Raw genomic sequence first — 23,306 nt, 5'->3', positions numbered from 1 at the left:
TCAGAATATTTCTTCAGCTGTCAGTCATTCCTGAAATGGGCAGAGCATGACTAGGTGTGGGGAAAAATGCCATTGAGCTGGTTGGAGGTGTCTGTTGTAAGCTTGAATTAACATCATGGCTCCATCGTGCCCCGTGTTGTCATGCTTTTATGGTAATGACCTTAGCATTAAATCTGTGTTTGGACCTGCCGGTTGTTCAGGCTTTGGGTAGGAGGTTAGGCATAAAGAAGTCCTGATCCTGGCAGATCCAGGCATATTTTAACTGATTGGGTATTGGCTATTTCAATTGCAATCCACATTCTGAGTCTTTGTTTAGACTGTAGTGTTCATAACACCACCTGGTGCCCTCGAGGTGCCATTAAGAGACATTTTTGCCTAGCTGGAAACCCTGAGGAGATTTCTCAGCAGGAAAAAATCATCAGTGTTTACCTGTTTTACATATTGTCTTAATCTAAATACAGCTATTTAGTAAACGTTCTGTTTTAATGGTAGGAGAATAATAAACATCACCAGCACATTTAGAACCAAGTGGAGACTAATGCTAATACTAACAAAAATACACTACAGAAACCCAAATCTTAGCACATTCATCTCACTATAAAACACAAAGTTACTGCAGTTTTTTTAATGGAACTGGCAGCAGAAAAGTGAATTAAAGGGTTTTCTTATCTAAACTATGTGACTGTATTATTTTTATTGATACATGTTACACAGATTGAGAGACTTGGATCGGATTAGGGCCAAAATAACCTGATTAGGACATCCCTAATTCCAGATCAGGGCAAAGGTGTGAGAGTTGAAAATGTGCCAATATCGCGAAAAAAACACACACAAAAAACGGGCGTATTAAAAGGAGAAATGCTTTTAAATGTGCTTTTTGGCTGACCATTGCTTCAAGTGATGACTAAAGACTGTACCCACACTGAATGTGGTGCTAAACTGCTGTAAGCTGTGGAAATTAGGTCATGCTGCTCCGAAATGAAGAATTCTGTGTGCAGAACCGAGTGACAACATTTATTTTTGAATCCTCTGAAGCATTTGTGTCTCTGCAGCAAGGGCCTCCCTTCACTTGAATGCAAACACTGCTGTCGTCAGAGTTCTCTCTCATCTCCTGTTGATTAAATCAACTCCTTCAGGCTGTCTACATCTCAGCTTTTCTACTGAGGCCCAACATTCAATTTCTTTTTAACCAGGTGCTGGTTATTTCTGTGCTGTAATAGGAACCGTCAACAGCAGCTGTGGATTTAGGCTGTTTACTAACCAACCACACAGCAAAATGGAAAAAGGCCGCTCTGTGTTGTGTACACAGCCTAATAGTGCAGGGCTTCAGCCATGACTCCATGTGAGCTGAGGTGCTCTGGAATGGAATTAGCATCCAGTAAGCGGCGTAACAGTCATGCCGGGTCAGAACAGCTGCAGTATGAAGGTGCAGCGTGAGGGGCTGGTTAGATAACTCTGTGCCTTTGTGCCTCTGTCTCGGCCTTCACTGCAGAGGTCCAGCGAGATGGGGCTGGCTCAGAGGAATCAAATGATACGGTCAGTTTGATTCCCTTAATTGAACTTCTAACTCTGCCCCACAGAGCTGAGGTGCCAAAGGAATGGTGGTTATTTTTATTCTTTGTGGGTGTGTGTTTGTGTGTGTGTGTGAGAGAGAGAGAGAGAGAGAGAGAGAGAGAGAGTGGGTGGGTGACTGGGAGCATCTGGGGTGAGGTTTGACCCTTTGAGGTATGAAGCTCAGTGGTTGTCTGAGTGCACTTATGTGGAATGAGGCAAAAGAAAACACTGCGTACTGCCAGGGACTGAGCTTTTATCTTCTTTGTGATCTCAGTCACTTTTTGACCCCATATCTCTCATCATACATATAAACTGCACAGGTGTTTCAGACATTTTTGGACAAAATGTACCATCACAGCAATAGTGTCACAAAAAACAAACAAACAAGCAAGCAAAAACAAGTTAAAGTACAAATTAATGATACCCCAGTATATTTCTAGATTTCCATATGTTAAAGTGATAAATGTTCCCGTTTTCACAATTACATTCATGAATGGAACATAATAAAAATACTATTCCTAAAACCAAACCAGACAATATGTTAGTCCCAAGTAATTCCATTTGAACCAAATATTAAATTATGACCTTATCACCACTAATAAAATATTTTATTGTCATACTTCTTTTTTGTTTTTAACAAAATGTGAACATCCAGAAAACTGGTTTAAGCAATGGTTCGGTCCAGTCTCAAAGCATCATTGCTCCTCTATCGAAAGAAATATCTAGCTTTCAAAAATTAAAAGAAATAAAGAGTCAGAAAAGTAAAATGTTTTTCTCAAAGACAGTTGGCTGTAGTCTGTATTGTGTGGTGGAAATTAACCTGTTATTTTAACTTGAGCTTGAGGGTCTGATGGGGCACAGTTAGCCATGTTTTTTTCTGGGTGTGTAGATAGCTCTCTCTCCCTACATCACTCCTAGTGTGATGCTGGTCAGCTCAGACGTCTGTTAGCTAATGTATCAGAGCTAGGGATGCGGCGATTTCCTCAGAGCTCATTAGCTGCATAGTAATGCTGCATCAGCTGTAAGGGATGCAACAATTAGTCGATATAATCGACAATGTCAATTAGAAAAAAATGTCGACTCCAAATGTTTGTTGTCGACTAATAGTCATTAGTAGCATTACACAACTTATTCGGCCAGCGTCTCTAAAAGTGCCCAATCACAACAGATTTCACATTTCCTCACTAAATATCAGCACTCTCCTCATTGAAAGGTCAATGTTCTAGACATTTGAAGGTCATTTAAATCCCATGTTCAGCTGTTTCTATCCTTTTAAACCAATAGTGAAAGTTAAAAACAGGATCCATACCCACAGCAAACAGAGGGAAGCCATGACAGAAATAATTGTTGACTAATTGATTAATCGTAAAAATAATCGGCAGATTAGTCGACTACTAAAATAATCATTAGTTGCAGCCCTAATCAGCCGCAGTTCTAAAAGAGAGAAAGTCTGACTTAACATGTATCAGGGAAGTCTTTACCCTCCAAGTGTTGGAGGCATTGCCCATTCTGGAGTGGACCAACAGGAATCTCACTCAAAAAAAAAAAAAAACTATAAAAGTTTTCAGCCAATATTCTAATCATGATTCAGTATAGTTACACATTTATGGCTTTTGATTGATGCTTTTATCCAGAGTGTTCTTAATTTGAATCAGTATAGACAGGCAGGCCAATGTACAGTAACACTACCCAGGGACTCCAACTGGTGTAGCAAGGTGTACTTAGGTGAAGAATTGGACTTGTTGGTGTTGACGTAAGGTCTTGGACCGTAACCAAACCAGACCATAACAAATACAGCTATAAATGGTCCGCCCCTAACACACACACACACAAACCTTTAAAGGCAATTCTCTTTTAACACTCAGAATAGTTCGGACTGAAGGAAGAACAGGTTTTAAAGGGTTGTTTGCACTTTCTCTAAATGCCATGTTCCTGTTCAGAATATTTCTTCAGCTGTCTGTCATTCCTGAATAGGGCAGAGCATGACTAGGTGTGGGGAAAAATGCCATTGAGCTGGTTGGAGGTGTCTGTTGTAAGCTTGAATTAACATCATGGCTCCATCGTGCCCTGTGTTGTCATGCTTTTATGGTAATGACCTTAGCATTAAATCTGTGTTTGGACCTGCCGGTTGTTCAGGCTTTGGGTTGGGCCACCACAGGAATGTGCTTAGCGAAATAATAGCCATTTGTGTGTCTGGACAAATATTCATGTAGTCATCAGGCACAGTCGCACAGTAAACATCTAGAAAATGATTTGCTGGATGTGGGGTTTAGGCTGGAAGTAAAGATGATCATCACAGAAGAACAGGAACCTCTCCTTTAATCCAGTACACACTGTTGTGTATATATCCTAGTTGTTGGAATGCATCTTCCTGAGATGATCATCAAGCATCACCCTGTGTCCTTGTGTAGGCAGTGCTGCTTTGTGAAGCAACACAGCTTGTTTGTGGTGGCTACAAAAAACAGTGTCATAATATTTTAACACATGCCAATTATTTGTATGAATCACTTTTCATTGACATCTCTTTGTGCAACTTTCAATAGTTGTCTTTTTGTAGTTTTGGTAAATGATAAATATAATTAGGATAGAATTGTGTTTGGATGTTTTATGTTTAGTATAGGAACAACTTTTTGTTCAATTTATTTGATATAAATTAATGGTGGTTCTAAAGAAAATAGATAGATAGAAAATTAATGAAGATTGGCCAACAGGCTGCTCCAATTTAGCCATGAAACCTCCCACACTAAAATGACAGGCGTTTCAGTTTCATTGTCCAACGCCTGTCATTTTAGTGTGGGAGGTTTCATGGCTAAATTGGAGCAGCCTGGTGGCCAATCTTCATTAATTGCACATTGCACCAGTAAGCGCAGAGTGTGAAGGTTCAATTAGCAGGGTAAGATCACAGTTTTGCTCAAAATATTGCAATGCACACAACATTATGGGTGACATACTAGAGTTCAAAAAAGGAAAAATTGTTGGTGCATGTCTTGCTGGCGCATCTACAAGTCTAATGTCAGCCACGGTATCCAGGGTAATGTCAGCATACCACCAGGAGGGATGAACCACATCCAACAGGATTAACTGTGGATGCAAGAGGAAGCTGTATGAAAGGGATGTTCGGGTGCTAACCTGGATTGTATCCAAAAAACATAAAACCACAGCTGCCCAAATCACGGCAGAATTCCATGTGCCAGAACTGTCCGTCGGGACAATAAATTATTGTGGTCTACACCCAGGTGTTTAAGTTTCATTGTTTAACCCCTGTATATGTTTGGAAACCTGCTGTAAACTATGGAATTACAACTCTAAATCAAAACAATGAATGTAGCATAAGGTTTATTTTGTTGGTCATATGATCAGTCAAATTATGCTGAAAGACATATACTTATTTTTTTGCTTTCCTCAGCTTTGTACATCCCACCTCCCGAGTCCTTCGGATGCCCCTAACCACTACCAGGCCGTGTGTCGGGCTCTGTACGCTGAGACCAAGGAGCTGCGAACCTTCCTGGAGAAGATCAAGAGTGCCAAAGAGGTGATGCCCTTTACATAATACATATTACTAAAACAAGAGGATGTTATGCACAATATAAGGCATGTGTTTCTAAATATGCACAGCCTGTGTTACTTTTTTTAATGGATAGAGTGATGGATTGATTAATCGACAGTGGAAAATAACAATAGATTAATTCATCTTGTTGTTTAAGTCAATAAACAGTTTTTGAGTTTAGAGTCAACCAGAAGAGTGAGTAAGGACATTGTGCTAAAATTAAAACATAAGAGTTCATGGAAAAAAATGCTATAAATTATGAGTACAATGAATATAACATACGTATGATGAATATGGTACATACAGTATGACTAGATAAAGTATAAGGCACTATCCCCGAATAGATAGCTAGACTAAAGTTTATGGCTGGACAAACTTTGAAATTGTAATATACAGCTCTGGAAATAATTAAGATACCACTTTAGTTTCTGAATCAGTTTCTCTGATTTTGCTATTTATAGGTATATTTTGGAGTAAAATTAACATTGTTGTTTTATTCTATAAACTACGGATAACATTTCTCACAAATTCCCCCAAAAAATATTCTCATTTGGAGTTCAGAAATCAGTATTTGGTGGAATAGCCCTGGTTTTTAATCACAGTTTTTATGCATCTTGGCATGTTCTCCTCCACCAGTCTTACACACTGCTTTTGGATAACTTTATGCCACTCATGGTGCAAGAAGTCAAGCAGTTCAGCTTGGTTTGATGGCTTGTGATCATCCATCTTCCTCTTGATTGAATTCCAGAGGTTTTCAGTTTGTTAAAATCAAAGAGACTCATCTTTTTTAACTGGTCTCTTATTTTTTTCTCAGAGCTGTATATATTGTGTATATATTATTTAAATAAATAGAGTAACCAGATTTCAGATTATAAGCATGCACTTTGTGTATCCAAGTTTGTAGTAAAATAAATGACATTGGTCTCTGGTATGTTTGTCATGGTACATGATACATTTGTTATGTCACAATGATAAACCTGGAGCAATATATTGCACTGCCCTTCTATAGATAAATAGATGGCTAGATAAACGTATAGATGGATGTGTTAGTATTGTATAAAATACATTGTATGCATTTACATGAATGGCAGATGCACACTGGCATAGTGTGAATAGGAAACAAACTGTACTGCTTTGTTTGCAGGAAACAGTAGGAGCTGCTGCTTTGTTCATCAGTATGTCTCAGCGTCTGGATCCTATTGAGTTGCACCTCTGTGCTGAACAGACATTGATCACTCAAAGATAAAAGCCGACTGTAAAGCACAGTGCTGGGGTCAGTTCCCTCCTGTGCTGAGGGTGCAAGAAGGAGAACTCTCTGTCTGTTAGAGTTCTGCTATTCCCTCCTTTAATGCATTTTTAAAGCTATCTGCCTCTCTCACTTGTTACTCACTGTTGCATAAAAGAAGGTAACTTTTGTGATGGAGGATTTCGGTGCACTGTCCCAAAGATTACACTCAGTGAAATAATCCATAATGACAAAACCTTTTAGATAATGATAAAACATTGCATAAATGATGCAAGATGTTTTCATGTAAGCAGAGAAAAGCCACAGTTTGAATTGTGAGCTTTTTATTGTTTACATGAATTTAAGTGATAAAAAGGATGAGTGTGTGTGAAGCGAAGGGGAAAGCTAATGGGTTTCTGTAAACTCTCTTGATTAGGAAGATTAGAGGTTTAATTTAAACTCTGCAGTTAATGCTAAATGCCTGCGGTGTGCTCATTTCTTCTCATTCCAACATTACAAATGAAGTATATTAGAAAATTATATTGAGCTCGACAGTGTTGCTGCAGCTTATTAATATCCTGCGGTGTCAGAATAGAAGCACGATTTAATCAACTGTGTTTTGACTGGAAGCAGAGAGTGGGTGAGAGTTACTAAAGGTACTGTATAAAAAGCTCTTTTTGAAGAAGCAAAGGATTTACCGTTCCTGATACATAGTTCATGTGATCTATCCTTTATTAAAAAGTGGGACTGAAAAAATCCAAACAGTATCAGGAGTTCCTCGAAATGTCAGGAAACACACCTGAGTTATTCTCAGTAACATTTTATTAAATGTATTTAAAAAGAAAGAAAAACAGTACTCTTCTTTTCACTATGCATTCTTAAACAAAGGTGCTTGATATGGATCTTTGATTGGAAGATGCCGTAGAAAAAAAATACTTAAAACAAAAGACTTATGTTTTTACAGATTTGTAGAGAAGTATAAAGTGTTTTTTTTTTTTTTTATGCTCTCACATCTTTATTACAAATCATTTTTTTTATGGTACTGCTTACACCTTCATGTTTCTATATACACACATACATAATACATTGTGTGTATATCTATCTGTCTGTCTGTCTATATATTAGAAAGCAGTATGTAAATTATTATGAAGTAGCTGTGCTACTACAGTTGGCTTACACTGGCTGTGCCACTCTAATATCCATTGATTTAATCAAATTTGTATTAATTTATATTAGTTTTCAAATGTGCAGTCTCTCTAAAGCCCTATCCAAATGGGATTAGGTCTACATGGGTCCTGGGGTAATTTTCTCTGTGATTTATTTCCCGTCTGGAACGACCATGTACGTGTTTTTTTCAGACGTCCTCTGAGAAAATTACAGGCTGAATTACCTAGGGGTTTTCACTGATCTCTGTGCTCCTCCGGTATTTTGAGTCCTGTCTGAGTTTGGTCACCTCGTGTTTAATAAAATACCTATTAGTCCACTGCCACACACCGTAATAACACTTCAGGTGCACGTTTCCACGGAGATCCACTTAAATACAACATCGAGTAGAAATGGAGGAGCTACTGAACACGATGTCACGTGACCAAAGAAGCCAAAAAAAACTCACTGGTCCTTCTGTTTTTGAACAGACATCCCTCTGAGAAACTTATCCCGACCGGATTAGGAGCTTAAGTTATAAATGTGTATATTGGCATCAGCATCCGCAGATACTATAGTAAATAAATGTGTAATATCTGATATCAACCCAGAAATTCACACATTGGTGCTTTCCTACTTTTTTGCTTACAACATAATTCCAGATGTGGTCGTTTTTAGTTTTGATGTCTTTAAAATTAATCTACAGTGTAGAAAATAATAAAACAATAATGAATATTTGCATAAGAAGGTGTGCCCAAACTACGTTAATTAGTGTGTTTTAGTGAGTATCTGTGTTATGATTTATGCTACCCTTGAGCTCGTCTCTACTGTCCCACCCAGTAACTGCTTAACATTGCTTAGTGCGAGGGGTTCCTCCACTGCTCCGTCCCACTCTGTTTGCTGAGGGATTGGCCCATTATCCGCTTCCTCGTGACTACACTCCCAAGACAGTCACCCGTGGACAGCATGGTTCTCGCGTCAGCTCGCGTAATGGGTTTGTCTGTGCTGGGTGTGCCAGTTCGCCTCGGGCCACTTGAAACTTTTTAGCGAGTTCAGCCTCTGCCTTATCTGGATTGCAGCTATGAATGATTCTATCTGAGAATGACCCCAGGCATATCAATACTGCAGAACAACATGTACAGCGCTACAGCAAGTGCTGGCTAGTTGTGTTCTGAAACTGTATACAAAATCATTATTAAACTAAGTGAGCTCGCCAGATACAGGTAACAGTATATTCTAAATACACCAGTCAATATCAGCACAGGACAAAACAATACAGGGTTTGATTATATTTGTTTCTTATGCAGTAAAGAAATAAGAAATTGATGGGTTATTTTAAAGTCAGCTTAATGGTGCTTTCAGTGGCTTGTCTAAGACTGCAGTAAAATTAACCAAATGTTAAATATTTTATACTGTTGGTATACTGCAGTTGTGATCCTGAAGATCATCATTCTTCATTAAAATTTTGAACAAATTATTATTCTTCAAAATTAGTATGTTCCACCTTTTCTTAACTTTCCATCACAATTTTCTTTAAAAAACAGGGCTTTTATTTAACAACCATTCTTAAGAAGAGATTTTTTTTACCCATTTACGCTGTTTTTCACATGTTTTTATTAAGATTTGTATAATATTATTAGAGCATAGCTGTGGTTTAAAAGTGAATCATAAATTTGATGTAGACTTAAACATCATAAATTTGATGTTTGTTTGGCCTTCTCTCAAGAACAAACGTAGGAATATTTACAGGAAGATACTGGTAAATGTTATACGACAAACTGGAACAATTCACAAGCCCCAAAATGTATCAGTTTAAATTGTTAAATTATTAGAAATTTAACCAAATTTAAAATGGAAACTAAATTAGGTTTGGGTAATATGCTACAGTATTCATAAAATCATGATATTTTCAATGATACGCTGCATATACTTATGATATTCTGACCTATAAAAAGTATCAGTAGAGGCAGATGGAGAGGCAACTCTCCAAATATTCTGTCATACTTAGTACATTCATTTTTATTCATACCCTGCTGGACTATATCACTTAAACAGGACTAAATTACAATCTTTCTGTTGGTCACCATTTCTGTTAGCTTGTGTGGTGTAAGAACACATCATGAATCTGATGTAGACCATTTGTTTGTGTTCATTTTTAAAATTCTTTGAGTGTTTTTTTTTTTTCTTAAAAAAAAAAAAAAAATATATATATATATATATATATACAGTTGTGGTCAAAAGTTTACATACACTTGTAAAAAAACATAATGTTATGGCTGTCTTGAGTTTTCAATAAGTTCTACAACTCTTATTTTTCTGTGATAGAGTGATCGGAACACATACATGTTTGTCACAAAAAACAGTCATAAAATTTGGTTCTTTCCTAAATTTATTATGGGTGTGCTGAAAATGTCACCAAATCTGCTGGGTCAAAAATATACATACAGCAACAAAATTTGTCAATTTTGGTGATGTAGCGAGTTGTGTCAATCAAATTAGCTTCATGTCATGGCCTCTTCACTTCTTGTAAGTGATTCTGATTGACTACAGCTGTTGACTTCTCATGAGCCCATTTAAATAGGGCTCATTTGACCCAGTGATTAGACTCAGCTACAAAAGCTACAATGGGAAAGTCAAAGGAACTCAGTGTGGATCTGAAAAAGCGAATTATTGACTTGAACAAGTCAGGAAAGTCACTTGGAGCCATTTCAAAGCAGCTACAGGTCCCAAGAGCAACTGTGCAGACAATTATACGCAAGTATAAAGTGCATGGAACAGTTGTGTCACTGCCACGATCAGGAAGAAAACGCAAGCTATCACATGCTGCCGAGAGGAGATTGGTCAGGATGGTCAAGAGTCAACCAAGAATCACCAAGAAGCAGGTCTGCAAGGATTTGGAAGCTGATGGAACACAGGTGTCAGTCTCCACAGTCAAGCGTGTTTTACATCGCCATGGACTGAGAGGCTGCCGTGCAAGAAAGAAGCCCTTGCTCCAGAAAAGGCACCTTAAGACTCGGCTGAAGTTTGCTGCTGATCACATGGACAAAGATAAAACCTTCTGGAGGAAAGTTCTCTGGTCAGACGAAACAAAAATTGAGCTGTTTGGCCACAACACCCAGCAATATGTTTGGAGGAGAAAAGGTGAGGCCTTTAATCCCAGGAACACCATGCCTACTGTCAAGCATGGTGGTGGTAGTATTATGCTCTGGGGATGTTTTGCTGCCAGTGGAACTGGTTCTTTGCAGAAAGTAAATGGGATAATGAAGAAGGAGGATTACCTCCAAATTCTGCAGGAAAACTTAAAACCATCAGCCCGAAGGTTGGGTCTTGGGCGCAGTTGGGTGTTCCAACAAGACAATGACCCAAAACACACATCAAAAGTGGTAAAGGAATGGCTAAACCAGGCTAGAATTAAGGTTTTAGAATGGCCTTCCCAAAGTCCTGACTTAAACCCCATTGAGAACATGTGGACAGTGCTAAAGAAACGGGTTCATGCAAGAAAACCATCACATTTAGCTGAACTGCACCAATTCTGTCAAGAAGAGTGGTCAAACATTCGACCTGAAGCTTGCCAGGAGCTTGTGGATGGCTACCAAAAGCACCTAGTTGCCGTGAAAATGGCCAAGGGACATGTAACCAAATACTAATGTTGCTGTATGTATATTTTTGACCCAGCAGATTTGGTGACATTTTCAGCAGACCCATAATAAATTTATGAAAGAACCAAATTTTATGACTGTTTTTTGTGACAAACATGTATGTGTTCCGATCACTCTATCACAGAAAAATAAGAGTTGTAGAACTTATTGAAAACTCAAGACAGCCATAACATTATGTTTTTTTACAAGTGTATGTAAACTTTTGACCACAACTGTATATATATATATATATATATATATATATATATATGTATATATGTGTATATATATATATATATATATATATATATATATATATATATATATATATATATATATATATATATACATATATATATATATATATATATATATATAAAACTACAGCCCTGGGCTGTAATATCTAGGAGCTCCTAAAAAGCTTAATTACAGCGTGTTAGATTGGTGTTGGAGCTAAACTCTGCAGGGTGGTAGATATCTAGGGCATGGATTGGCACCCCTGCTGTAACAGAGCTAAACATTAATTTAATTCATTATCACCATAAGCAGCTCTTCCACCACGAAGTATAACCATTAAAGTGTGCTATGGATTTCAAGCATCTTAACACTCAAAAGTGATTACATGAACAGCATAAGGCATAAAAAACTTGGCACATTTATTCTACAGATTGATGCTGTTTGGATGTGTGTATTAATATCACTGGTTATTTTTTTAACACAATCCAATCAAAGCCTTGAGTGTATAAGATGATTAGTATGTGAGTGGTGCAGATTCTGGTCTTGTGTAAGCTTGTTGGTAGAAAATGTGTCCATTCATATTTATTCGTTAATATTTAATGATGTAACATGTAAACATCATACATTTTAATCAGCTTTCCCTTACATATGTTCCCAGGCATTGAGCCAAATGATATGATTAACATATTAACTGAATCACATGACCAAATAACACCGCAAACAGATTCTCACATCATGTTTTTCTACAGAATGAACAGAGAGTACAGATTGCAACAGCAGGCTGATGTGGGTGAGCAGGAAGCGGCTGCAGTGTTTTTAGAGAAAAGAGGATGGGAATGGAGTGGGAGAAGGAGAGATGCTTATTCTGTAGAGGAATTGTAAAGCAGTGGAATCAGCATTCTCTCCACAAGGCTTTTTTCACTGTTCCTCTGAAGTGAGGATGACTGACGGGAAGAGTCCGATCAGGCTCTGATGTTTCATGCAGCCCCAGGCCACCAAAGACCCAGAATCACATTGTGAATGTGTGTTTCATATAGATGAGGCAGACAGGCTGCTTTTTTTATCCCAGCATTTCTGATTAAAAGTGACTGAACACAGCAGAGATGAAGCGGATTAGGATATTTGTGTTCTTTACTTTAGGCCAGTTCATTACAGCTGTGTTACATTCATGATATTGTAGCTGCAATGCCTTACGGGTGCCATAAAATACATTTATTGAGTATGTTAAGCTGTTCTTTGATGTTTAAATAGTAAGTATATAATATTGTTTAGGGGTAAAAATGCTCAGATGCTGTTTTAATTTAAATCTTTGAAATGTAAAAAACAAAAAAATGCTTTATTATGCTATATTATCATAGCGGGATGAAATCTGAATTATATTGTTTATCACAATTATTTCTTGTACAATATATTGTGCAAACAAAAATCTTTATTGTGACTGTCCTAGTAACAGTGCTGTTTTGTTTTTTTGTAATGGTGGTGCAAGTTCTCACAGTAGCCATGTAGCATAGTAGCATAGCATTTTTTACTGCTGTAATAAATATGTAGTAATTTGGCAATGATTATGCTATTAGCTGTTAGCCTTGAATGGATACTTCTTTGCTATGGATCAATACTTTAAAGTTGTTAGATGTAGTATAAGGTAGTTCATTTTAGTAGAATAAAATAATGAAAGCTTTTTGGCTAAGGTTAGCTTTTAGCTTAGCACAGATACCGCCTCTCTTATCAGATTCTATAGTCCTTGCTTGCTGAGTTTGAGTTAACTTTCTTTGGAAACTTGTGCAGGAAATCTGAATTGTACATTGTCAATAGTTCCCAAGTCTAACTTGCTATTGTTGCTATTTTCTCTGCAAGGTGTACAGGTGAAGAAAGAGTAGCTGAAGGCTAGCATTAGCTTTTAGCTTAGTAAAGATTGTTTGCTTTATGACTTGTCATAGTGCTTTTTAGTTTCTCTTCTGAGGTCAGTTTAGCACTACTACTCTGATATGGTCAAGTGTTGTTTTTGCTGAGCCAGATATTGGAAAGAAGGAATAGTAAAAGCCCAGTTGGCACTGGTTAGCTGTTAGCTTAGCATATTTACATGCTCTTCTATGTAAATGGGGGTGTAAACAAAATGAACCAGTGATGTTAGTTAACAGTCTTGGGGTTAAATGGCTTGTTATACAGCCCTGTTTTGGTTATGCTGGATTTTGTTTTGAGTGAGGAAACAAGTGTTTGGGTTTACAGTATGTCACTTCCGTATTGTTGCTGTCCAGTATATGTGTATATGCAAAATGGTTACTTTACAGGAAAAGGCAAAATGTCTTAATGTTTAGTAGAATGGTTAAATGGTAAAATCTTATTGGATAGGGTTAGCTTTTAGCTTAGCACAAATACCTCCTCTCTTCCCAGATTCTATCCTCTTTGCTTGCTGAGTTTGAGTTAATTTTCTTTGGAAACTTTTGCAGCAAAACACTAGTTTTTGGGTTTCACTTTCCATATTGTTGCTGTCCAATTAATAATGTGTAAATCCAAATATAATTACTTTACAGGGAAAGGCAAAAACATATGTTAATGTTCAGTTAAAGTCAATTCAAAATAAGATTTTATTCAATATGTATACATATTTTAATAGGTCTATTCACTCAGAATGTTTCACATTGTACAGAGCTTTTTAAACTAAAATTGGACAAAATGTAGATATACTATTGTATACTGAATTAATCATTATTTATTATTCTAGCTATGTCACGTTTAGGTCTGTTTTGTTGTATAGTTTGTATTACTCTAATAGGTTAGTTTAATAGTGTAAATAGTGCAATTCTTAATTGATAGTAGCAGCCCTGTAGTGAAACAGTGATGGATGTATTTTGGGAAGGCCACAGCCTCTGTCCTCACAGTTCCCCTGTTGTAGTAACTCTTTTACAGTGAGTGGTTCAGCCTTGTTGGCAGAGCTGCAGACTGTTAAAAAGCCACATTAGCTGCACATTGATTGCATCCCGCAATGTTCGGTTCGATGTTGACACAATTTGATATACTTTCACAAGAGCACAGATCAATTTACAGTCACGCAGGACGAATAAAACAACAAACACTGTTCTTATGCTGAGCCAAAGCTTAATCCCTCTGCAGTTACATGGATTTCACACTTTTTCTTTTCTTCTTTTTTTCTTTCTTTCAGAATCTGAGACGTATGGAGGGAAACATCCCCGAGGAGCCTGTGAAAGACCTGAATGAGCTGCAGAATGCTGATTGGGTACGAGCAAGTTTCTTCAAACCCCCATGAGTTTAACTATAGAAACTGGAATCTGAATGTGGGCACTGGTCGATTGGTTATAGGGTTCTTGGCATGCTTTGGAAGATTATATGAGAAGATCTTTGTGTAGAGTGCTGCTCTGAATGCAATTTAAATTAAAATTTAAAGTGTGTGTGTGTGTGTGTGTGTGTGTGTGTGTGTGCATGCGAGTGTGAAGCATGCATGTAAATGTGTCCTGATATTATGTGTACATATGTGTTCTTGTGCTCTCCAGGCGAGGTTTTGGGTGCAGGTTATGAGGGACCTGAGGAATGGCGTGAAGCTGAAAAAGGTTCAGGAGCGACAGTATAACCCTCTGCCCATAGAGTTTCAGCTCACTCCCTATGAGATGCTCATGGATGACATCCGCTCGAAACGCTACAAACTCCGCAAAGTCATGGTGTGTTAAAAATAAATACATGACACTGCAAAACACAGATGTTATATTAATTATGATGTCTAATTTAGTTACATTGTCGGCCAGCCTCATCTAGCAGCCCACCCAGTTCATCATATTAATGTCATGTGTCCCACCCCCTCTGTCTAGCGCTAATCAAATTGCATTATTCAACTGAATAAAATTAATATAGCCATCATTATTATTTCTTCACATTTTATTAAAAAAATATGAAATCATAACTGCTTTTCAGAGTTTTATTATTCCGAATGAGGAATAATACTTTTGTGACTTATGGCTTGAGCTAGGTCCAGAATTTTGTAACCAGTACAGTTTGAAACGTGTTCTTATCTGAAGGGAAAAGGCTTTTGTCATTGGCATTATCTTTTACAGTCTGTTGGTTTAATCTATTGCAGTGTGTATAGTGGTCCAACATGAGTGCTGGTTAAAGTTAATGTATCTAGACCAAATTAATAAATAAGGTTTTAGGTTTTAGGTAGCATTTAAGCTTTTAACTTCCTTATAGAGTTACAATGAATAGAGAAAGCTTACTTTTTTTTCTTTTTTACTCTTTCTCAAAAACAAAGATTAGTTGTACTTATAGTTAAACTTATAGTGGTCTCACTCTTGCCTTAGACTGTAATTGTTCAAAAAGTAAGCCTTCAAAATGAATTTATTTAATCAATAGTTAAATGACAGTTTTCATTTTTTTTAAAGAAGAATTTATTATTTCTATTATTATAATTGTTTCTTTTGCCATCATTTTTAACTCTTCATTTGATATGGTCATTTCAGACAACAAATACGAATGAGTAATTGTTTCTTGTTTCTTAAGTTTCCGTGTGAATGTTGTTCATTAGAAATCTTTTAGGAATTCTGCCTAGGGTTTCAACTTTAGTTCCTAGCTGTGTTAAATTAAATTTTTTGACTCGTATTGATTACAGATGTGTGGAACATTCTGTGAATACAGGCAGAAACCACCTTGCTTTTCAAAGCTATTTTGGGTCCTTTTGTTTTCTCAGGTCAAACAGGGAAAGCTGGTTTATCACTTTCCCCATTTTGTTCTTTCTTTCTCGACGAGAGCATGCAGAGTCGATTTTTTTTTTTTTGTGCACACAGTCCTCTTTTATTGTTCCGTGTGCCAGCATTTTACTCTGAGCAATGTTTGCTCTTCTTATCAGAAGATGACTTGACTGACTGTTCTTTAAGTTGAATGGTAGCAATGTTTTTGTGTACATCAGAATGTAGGCCCACTGTATGTTTAATGGCACGTGCATGAGGAAACGACAGTGCTTTGATAAGTCATTACAAAACAATTATAAAACATAATTGAAGAAACAGCGTGCTGAGATCTGCCACGTCAGAGCTGATAGCGATTCAAATATGTATGCGTTGGGTGAAGTAATAGGTCAACTTTTATTTGCCTCATTCACCTTTGCCCCACGTAACTGATAACTGAGTGCTTAGACGTTGGTGTTTAAAGTCGTTGGTCTTTGTGAAATCTTTTTTTACCTTTTCATACTTTTACTTAATGAACGCTCATCTAAATTTATAAACACCGGTAAACCCTTAGCAGATAGACTTGTTGGATTACACGCCACTGACTTTCTGTTGCCACTGTGTTACCAGCCTGTCTGTCACTAAAGTCATACATTCTACAGCAATGGCACTGATGACCTTGTAGCGTGTGAAGAGACTTGAATATGACCATTGACCCCTGTCCGTCTTTTGTCTTCTGCAGGTGAATGGTGACATTCCTCCCAGGTTAAAGAAGAGTGCTCATGAGGTCATACTGGAATTTATACGATCTAGACCTCCACTTAATCCTGTGAGTGTATGCACACACACACACACACACACACACACATTCTAACAAAACAAAAACAACATTCTTCTGATTCACTTAGTAGTAATTATGTTGTCATTTTGTATATTGTCCCTCACTGTCAGACAAAAAAAAAATCTGTCACCTTCTTAGCTTTTAATAGAAGTCAGTTAAAAAATGTAATAAATTTATAATTAACCCTAGTGCTGGGCGATATACCGGTTCATACGGTATACCGGAGGGGGAAATTCTTTTTTTTTTTTTTTTTTTTTATAATTTTATTTCAATTTTTTCAGATTTTCTCCCCAATTTACATAGCCAATTACACAACCCACTCATTAGGACTCCCCCTATCACTAGTAATGCCCCAACACACCAGGAGGGTGAAGACTAACAAATGCCTCCTCTGATACATGTGAAGTCGGCCAACGCTTCTTTTCGAGCTGCTGCTCATGCAGCCAATACTCTATACTAGAATCACATACAGCTGTGTGTATCATTCTGAATGTGTGCTTTTTACTGAACTTGTACAGGACTGGCATATTACAGTAACAATTTTATACATTTATACACTTTAATATAGTGGGTTTTATATCATATATCATCAAAAAATTGATTGAAATTGATCTGTTTTTGTATAACATTGTATGTATTTATTCTTCACCTGTACATGCTTTTTTTTTATAATGAGCACAAATTGAACTCTTGGCAAAGACAAGAGCTTAAAAACGTGCTGCATGCTTTAGTTTGATGTTGATTGATTCTTATAAATCTATGTCTGTGTCCTTAGGTCTCAGCTCGAAAGCTGAAGCCCCACCCTCCAAGACCCCCAAGCCTCCATGAGCGCATCCTGGAGGAGATAAAAGCCGAGAGGAAGCTCAGGCCTGTCTCTCCTGATATGATCCGCAGGAGCCGGCTTGGTTAGTGTTCTTTTACAATGTACTCACTCAAGACAGACCCAGTTACATGAAGACTTCCAGTAGATTCCAGCACAGCATGCAGCCCCTGATATCCAATATATAAATAAATGTTTATGCTGCTTTTTGTAGTGGCTTTATTTATCCATGCACATCTTGCTTTATCCATTTATGAGGTCAGACGAAGCTTTAGGCTAATAAAGTGTGTCTCATACAGTGCTATTAGCTAAAATGCCACAGGAATGTCATGTCATTTATGAAGAGGAGAGTGTATGAGTGTAATTTAGGCAGAAAGAGAGAGGTCAGAGCAGGTCATTCCATGCGGCAGTGTGGATGTGTGACAGTGTGCCATTCTCTCATGCATGGCTGCCCTAATGCTGCTGCTCCAACGTTGCCTTGTGAATTTGTTAGTTGGCTCTGGCTCTCTTCTCCATGCTCATGCCTCATCTTTACTGCTCTGCTTGTGGCTTTTTCCGAAAAAAAAACAAACAAAAAAAAAACACCTGATTAATCTTTCATTTCCTTTCACTTTGTATGCTCTCCAACTGTTTATCCAGACTATTACAAATTTAATTTTGTTCCTGTAAAGTGGATCATGTGCCAGTGGTTTTATTGATTGAGCTGCACAGTTTAGTTAGAGCGTTGTCTGTATGCCAGTGTTATTCTTCTGAACAGTTTGTTTTTATTGCTCATTATAAACTTTTCTGTGCCTGTTTTTTAGATAAATTTAGAAACAGGATGATAAAATGATTCTCTAACATCTAAGCGTATGTTCACACTAGCAGGCAACAGAGTGCCAAGGAACCTGTTTTTTCCTATGTGAATGCATTTGTAACAGATGAATAATGGTGCAGTAAAGCAACATTTTACAAAAAATTGCTCTAAACATTTTTTTTGACTGTTTTAAATATGGTGGTCAGAGGTCCCTGCCTTCTGTTCTGTAAACATTCAGTTCCATTTTGTGCTCAACATAGAGGAGATGCTTTTTCAATGTTTCTTTTTTCACATCTTTTAGAAGAGTGTTAATGATATTTCAATTACAGATATATAACCATGTTTATCAAGCTTAGGAGCTTTGTTTAGCTAACACATGTTTATACTGAACCTGGAGCATGTGTATGCCCACATTTGTTAGTATGAATGCACGGGTAAGGTTTAAATGATCTCAATGCAATACCAGAAACTTCGAAAAATAAGCCTTCACAACTATGTTTTACTGAAAACTCGGTATCTAGGTGTATTGTATTGTGTAATTTAAGTGGTGGGTGTGGAGGGAGTGTCTCATCTTATGAACCCACCCAAGCTCATATAACACAGTCTACAATGCTGAAGCGTGAAATATAAAAAAAATCCAACTCAACTGAAGTTTAAATTACTTAAAATGTTAGTAGACAAAAAACCTAACAAAGTGAATAAAGTCAATAAAGTTTTTTCCCCCCAATATTGCACAACCTTAATTCAGAATTGTCTGAATGATTGTGTGTGCATTTCCAATGCATTTGGACTACATCTTACTGTTTTTTCTATGTATAGTGCCTAAGAACAACACATTAAAGTGTTGAATATCCTATCAGATATCCGTAGATTTATTATATTTTCTATGAATTTATTTATAGAACTGTTTTAAAGTATATAATTCATGCATTGCACATCAACAGGCATATTTTAAAAATACTGTATATAAAACTCTTACCACAAATCTGTCTATAACTTTGGTGATAAGCACCTCTCTTAGGAAAAAAAAAACTCGCTAAAATAGAAAGGGAAATCAGAATGATCTAAAAAATAGAAAACAAAATCTCTGATTGGTATGATAAAGTGTTTTCCTCTGTCAGTCTGTTATTATTATCTCAATAAAGATACAGATACTATCTCCAGTTCCAACTAAACTTATACAAAGCACTATTAGTGATACTTTGATTATTCTATAGGGATTGTGCAAAAAAGAGAATTAGATGTTGGAGTGATGTGAACACACTTAGATAGTGTTTGTACCACTCTGTGGAGAACAGGGTAAAAGGAGGTTAATAATGTATGCATAGAAACAGAATGACTATGTAATTATAGAATACAAGTGCTACTATATGGTAAGTGGAGTTGATAAACTGAACAATAAATGGTGTTGATGGTGTAATTTATAAAAAAAAATCAAGCAGTTGTGATACTCTACTAAAGTACTATGAGTAGTTTCCAAAAACATTGTTTTGACTACGTTGAGTTATCTCATTACAACCTAAAATATACCCCAGTAATTTCTGTTTCTTTTTATTTGTTTTTTTTTGCATTTAATGCTTTTATGTTCTTTTGTAACTAACTCATTGCCTCATTTATTCTTTCCCTCTCCTTTCCCTTTTCTCCTGTAACAATGTCCTGATCTCTCAGTAGCTCGACCGCTTAGCATGTCTGTGAGTTTTGACTCTTCAGGTAAAGACTCGGTATAGCTTCTTTACCGTGGTTCTCTGATCCTGTAGTTGATGTTGTGGTAGACCTCCTGATTTAGTAGCTTTACCCCCTCATGTCCTGTGTGCAGTTATGTGCAGAAGCTTTCACTGTGGTGCACCCACACTCTCCTGAAGAGAAAAGGAGCCAAAGGAAGGAACGGGTCAATGCAGCGTCCTCAGCCAGACAGCCAAAGACTGTCTCCATTATCTCAGGGTCACTTTGCCATTCTGTCGATATGGCCAGTTTCTTTTCAGGAAGCACTGAAAAGTGAGACCCTACATCCTGGGTTTTTTTCCACAGCCACTGATGAAGCAGCATGAGCCCCTCCATAAAACAAGCCTATTTCATTTACTTATAGTGTATTATATAATGCAGCACATGTTGAGGGTGTTGAGGGTAAAACCCTCCAGGCAAACAGACCATGCTACTCTATTAAATAAAAAAAGGAATTCTTGGCAAATTTTCAAAATCTTACGCTCCTTCATGTAAATGGAATTTTCAACAATTAGTAATAATGTCAGAACAAGTAAATTTAACGTAAATTAACTTACATTTTACTAATTCAGATGCAATTTTATAGCCATAACCTAGCAAGTCTGTTCTGCTGGCAGAAGGCACTAATTTATTTATTTATTTTATTTATTTATTCATTCATTCATTCATTCCCCCCAGTTTACATACAACCTCCTGGGAGGAAGGATACAAAAAAAAATAAAAATAAATATGAAGAAAAATACAAAGGTGCAGTATATGTATATACAAATGTGAACAAATATATATGAAAGAAAAAAATATATATTGATAACAATAACAAATAAAACAGGAACAAAGGCTGTCTAGCAGATCCATAGGGAAGACACTTATTTCTATACACTTTTATATTAAAACTCAAGGTGCCATGCTTTGCATGATTTTTACTGTAATTATCTGACATAATTGACTTTTGCTGACTTTTTTATTTGTTGTGGTAACAATATAGATAGCATAATGGATCCATTGTTGTAACCAAACTGTAGGACCAGGTATCTGGCCCAGCTCCAGTAATGCCTATTTTGCAATGAGACATGAAGTGCAAATGTCTAGTGCGATTGTGGTTTAACACTATATATTTGTAATGCAAGTATATTAATGTAAGTAAAAGAACTAAGAACTGTAATGTTAGCACTTAGCCATATAATAAAACTAAATTACACTACAATGTTAGCATTTGACCATATTAGCTATTAGGCACTGTAAATACATTTGACCAGATCATCTGTTAGATATGTTACTTTAAAACTAAGCTAATTTGGACTGCTATGTTAGCATTTGGCCATATAAACTATTAGCTATGATACCTTACAACTAATGTAACTTGGAATACAGTGTTAGCATTGTTAGCATTTGTGTTAGCATTTGCCCATAGCAACTTGTATCTATAATACCATACAACTAAGCTAACTTGGAATACAGTGTTAGCATTTGGCCATATCAACTGTTAGCTATAATACCTTACAACTAAGCTAACTTGAGCTACAGTCTTAGCATTAACTTTAAGCTTTAATATAACTAATCTAACTTGGATTGCAGTGTTATCCATTGGTCACATCAGCTGTTAAATACAGTAAGTAACTTGAGCTAACTAGCTAAATAACTGTTCTAGCTATGCCAAATTGTCAAAAAAAAAAAAAAAAAAATATATATATATATATATATATATATATATAAATCTCATAGCTAATACCGTTATGTGCTTATGATGATTTTTTTATTAATTAATTAAATATTGTTTATTTATTAGCATTAGCTTCTGCCAAATTCCAGAGGGCAATTTGCTGTTTCACTGTTGTGGGCGGTATGTTTTAAAGTAGCTGAGTGGCTGCCTTGTTCTCTCTCAGGTTGTAAAGGAGAATGAATGGGGATTAATCATAACGCTAGCTTTCACTCTCACGGTCAGCTTGCCATTATAATCCCAAGAGTCAAGGCCAGATGATGCTGGACTCACAGTTATGTAACGGCAGCTCTATTATGCCATTGCTGACCTCAGTGCATCTCTCCTAAGGCTGTGTGTCAGGCCCCTGTGGGCAGTTATCACAACTGCTGGCTGTGACCCTCTCCTCCAGCTCCTTTTCTCTCTCTTTTTTAGTGCGCTCTCAGCCCCCACTGCCACCACGCTGCACAGAAACTTATTGTATTGATGAGTTGCTGCTTCTTTGCTGTGTTTGCGCTTCTTTGTGCTGATATCCAGCTCACACAGTGTGCCGCACTCCCGGAAGCATCTCGTCATCCTTACGGATGCTGGCTGGCTAACTTCACTGTGTTTGTTGTGCTTATTGGCTGAGCTCACTGTGTGATTGTGGCTGGTTTGAGTGCGAGTTTGGTTGTGAGACAAATGTTGGACACTTGTTGTAACCCACCCAGTCACAGTACAGCTCAGAAAGGGCAGGCACTGCTAAAGCAGCAACGCATTGTTGGTGTTTTTGGGATCATATTGAAGGATATGTTCCTTTCTAGGCGCAGGCAAAAGCATGAGCACTCCTCAAGACTTGTTCCGAAGCTCAGGTAAAGTATAATGAATGCACGCATGAATTTTGGGACACTCTCACACTCTTTTAACGTAAGAGTGTAGGAGATGTGGTCTGTTTTTTTTTAAGCTTAAGTATGAGGATGTTTTTCTCATACTAAGCATGTGTAAGGAGTAGACTTACATTAGAGTTCCTTTTCTTTTCTTTCTTACTTTTTCTTCTTTCCCTTCTAGCCAGGGCTAACTTTAGTTTTTGGGCTTATATAAATCTAAATCTGAGGGCATCAATATTTAATGAAATGTTACTTTTTCTGTGCTCTGCTCACCCACACAAATTACTTGCCAAAAATCACAGATGCAAATGATGCACCCATATTTTAGTGATATAAATAAATAGGAGGGCTGTATAAATAGGAGGGCTGGGAGATATGACTGAAAAACCTCATATGTCAATATGCTTAAGAGAAATGTTGACTTAAAATATGATACAATATTATAAAGAAATACTCAACAAAGAATAATTCTTAAGTATCAGCATTTGTGTGTAAACACTGTGTTCTGTATATTTAAGTAGTACATATCTGTAAAGTATCTGTATATTATT

General features: G+C 36.9%; 1 protein-coding gene across 5 annotated transcripts in view; it reads left to right on the top strand.

The window, feature by feature from the left end:
• The window catches only part of spire1a (spire-type actin nucleation factor 1a), a 65,184-nt gene that overhangs the window by 30,719 nt on the left and 11,159 nt on the right, over positions 1 to 23,306 (top strand). For 2 of the 5 annotated variants that reach the window (XM_007249351.4, XM_007249348.4), the window contains exons 4-10: positions 4,961 to 5,086; positions 14,505 to 14,579; positions 14,854 to 15,018; positions 16,757 to 16,843; positions 17,631 to 17,760; positions 20,140 to 20,181; positions 22,693 to 22,740. In XM_007249351.4, the coding sequence (XP_007249413.2) occupies positions 4,961 to 5,086; positions 14,505 to 14,579; positions 14,854 to 15,018; positions 16,757 to 16,843; positions 17,631 to 17,760; positions 20,140 to 20,181; positions 22,693 to 22,740 (673 nt within the window). The remainder of the gene's footprint in view (positions 1 to 4,960; positions 5,087 to 14,504; positions 14,580 to 14,853; positions 15,019 to 16,756; positions 16,844 to 17,630; positions 17,761 to 20,139; positions 20,182 to 22,692; positions 22,741 to 23,306) is intronic. The other 3 variants (XM_007249356.4, XM_007249355.4, XM_007249353.4) reach the window with 2 other exon arrangements.

The sequence above is a fragment of the Astyanax mexicanus genome, chromosome 3 (assembly GCF_023375975.1).
Source record: "Astyanax mexicanus isolate ESR-SI-001 chromosome 3, AstMex3_surface, whole genome shotgun sequence".
Lineage (NCBI taxonomy): Eukaryota > Metazoa > Chordata > Actinopteri > Characiformes > Acestrorhamphidae > Astyanax > Astyanax mexicanus.
Note: the sequence above shows the minus strand (reverse complement) of the source record. Positions and strands in the feature narration are given on the sequence as shown.